Raw genomic sequence first — 1,492 nt, 5'->3', positions numbered from 1 at the left:
GCGGAACACGTGTCTTGTGATCAATCTGCAGAACGGAACATCCAATTGGGCACGAAGCACAGTGGTTGGATCTATCAAAACTGAGGACCAACATGAATTGCTAGGTTGCAATATGATATGCTACATAGCGCATATGTTAATTAACACATTTTTTGGGAAATTCCTTTTTCTAAACGTCAAGATACTTATTTAACAATAGTGTAAATATCTATTATATAACTCCTCGAAAAAGAACCCACTGTACATGGCTGGCGGTCGGAAGTGCATTCGGCAGGGGTGGTGATTCGGAGATTCCCCGTTCTTTGTGATGATGTCAGCAAATGCGGGCACAAAAAAGGACAATCGATTGTTGTGACACGGCTTGTGTGTGCTGTGCACTCCCATTCGCGTATCCATTCCCTTTTCTCTCTCTGGCAATTTATCCAGTTTTCATGAGCGTTCAATTAACGCTGCCCAGTCTCGCAGAACCCATGCCATTCCCATTGCGATTCAGATTCCCATCCCAGAATTTATTCTCCGATCCCACGGCGACGGCGTCTAGATGCTTGCACGTGCAGCGCAGGACATTTATTGGATTCTCGGCGTGCCTTTATTTGTTTCTATATTTGCCCAAGATTCCAATTAAACGCCAGTTCCCTTGGTTCGTCGTGGATCGCCGTCTGGGTCTCGAAGTCCCATGGAGAACTTTTAATTCCTACGGCTTCTAAGGGAAACAGGGTGCTTGGCTTGGTTATGAATCCCTTGGAAAACTTACAAAGTTTATAAATGGCTATTTCTTTACAAAGGAAGTAGCTTTTGAAATGAACTTCCATTTAATTGGGCTGACAGTCAGAGCCATATTACTGATACATCAGTTCAACTTCCATATTGAAGCTGAAAACAACAACATACGTAAATTTTCAATACAAAAACATTTCAAGCAGTTGCAACACCCAGAGATAAGAATGGAGAGTCCAAACTATACCTTATCGAATGACGATCTGCAAGACATTTGCGATGCCTTCGCCCTTTGTGATCCTCAGAAGACTGGAAGAATCGGTGCAGACGATTTGGGAACAGTGATGCGCGCTCTCGGCCAGAACCACACCGAGTCGGAAATCTACAGATATTCCGAGGGACTCGAGGGAGACGTCAATGGGTTCATAGAACTTGCCGATTTTATCGAATTGATGACCAAAATCTACAAACTGATGAGCCACGTTGACTATTTGAAGGCGGCATATAATGCCTTTGATACCGATAAGGACGGTTTGATATCATATACCGAGCTACGTCATGTTTTTGCCAATGTTGGCGAAAAAATCTCTGACGAAGAGTTCGATGATGTGTTTCGTCAGGCTGATACGGATGGCGATGGCGTTATTAACTTTCGGGACTTTTATAACGCCTATAGATCCTGAATTCTCATATCCTCAAATTTAAATTGGTGTGGCGCGCTGATTATATACATATTTATACATTCAATAAAGTCTTGTTAGACGGTTGTAAATTA

The 1,492-nt window shown here is 42.8% G+C and overlaps 1 protein-coding gene across 1 annotated transcript; it reads left to right on the top strand.

The window, feature by feature from the left end:
• Nucleotides 1-831: 831 nt before the first annotated feature.
• Nucleotides 832-1,492, top strand: LOC120449822 (calmodulin-2/4). Its single transcript, XM_039632470.2, has one exon. It carries the CDS (start codon nt 945-947, stop codon nt 1,398-1,400), a length of 456 nt encoding a protein of 151 aa, XP_039488404.1. The 5' UTR covers nt 832-944; the 3' UTR covers nt 1,401-1,492.

Source organism: Drosophila santomea, chromosome 3L (assembly GCF_016746245.2).
Source record: "Drosophila santomea strain STO CAGO 1482 chromosome 3L, Prin_Dsan_1.1, whole genome shotgun sequence".
Lineage (NCBI taxonomy): Eukaryota > Metazoa > Arthropoda > Insecta > Diptera > Drosophilidae > Drosophila > Drosophila santomea.
Note: the sequence above shows the minus strand (reverse complement) of the source record. Positions and strands in the feature narration are given on the sequence as shown.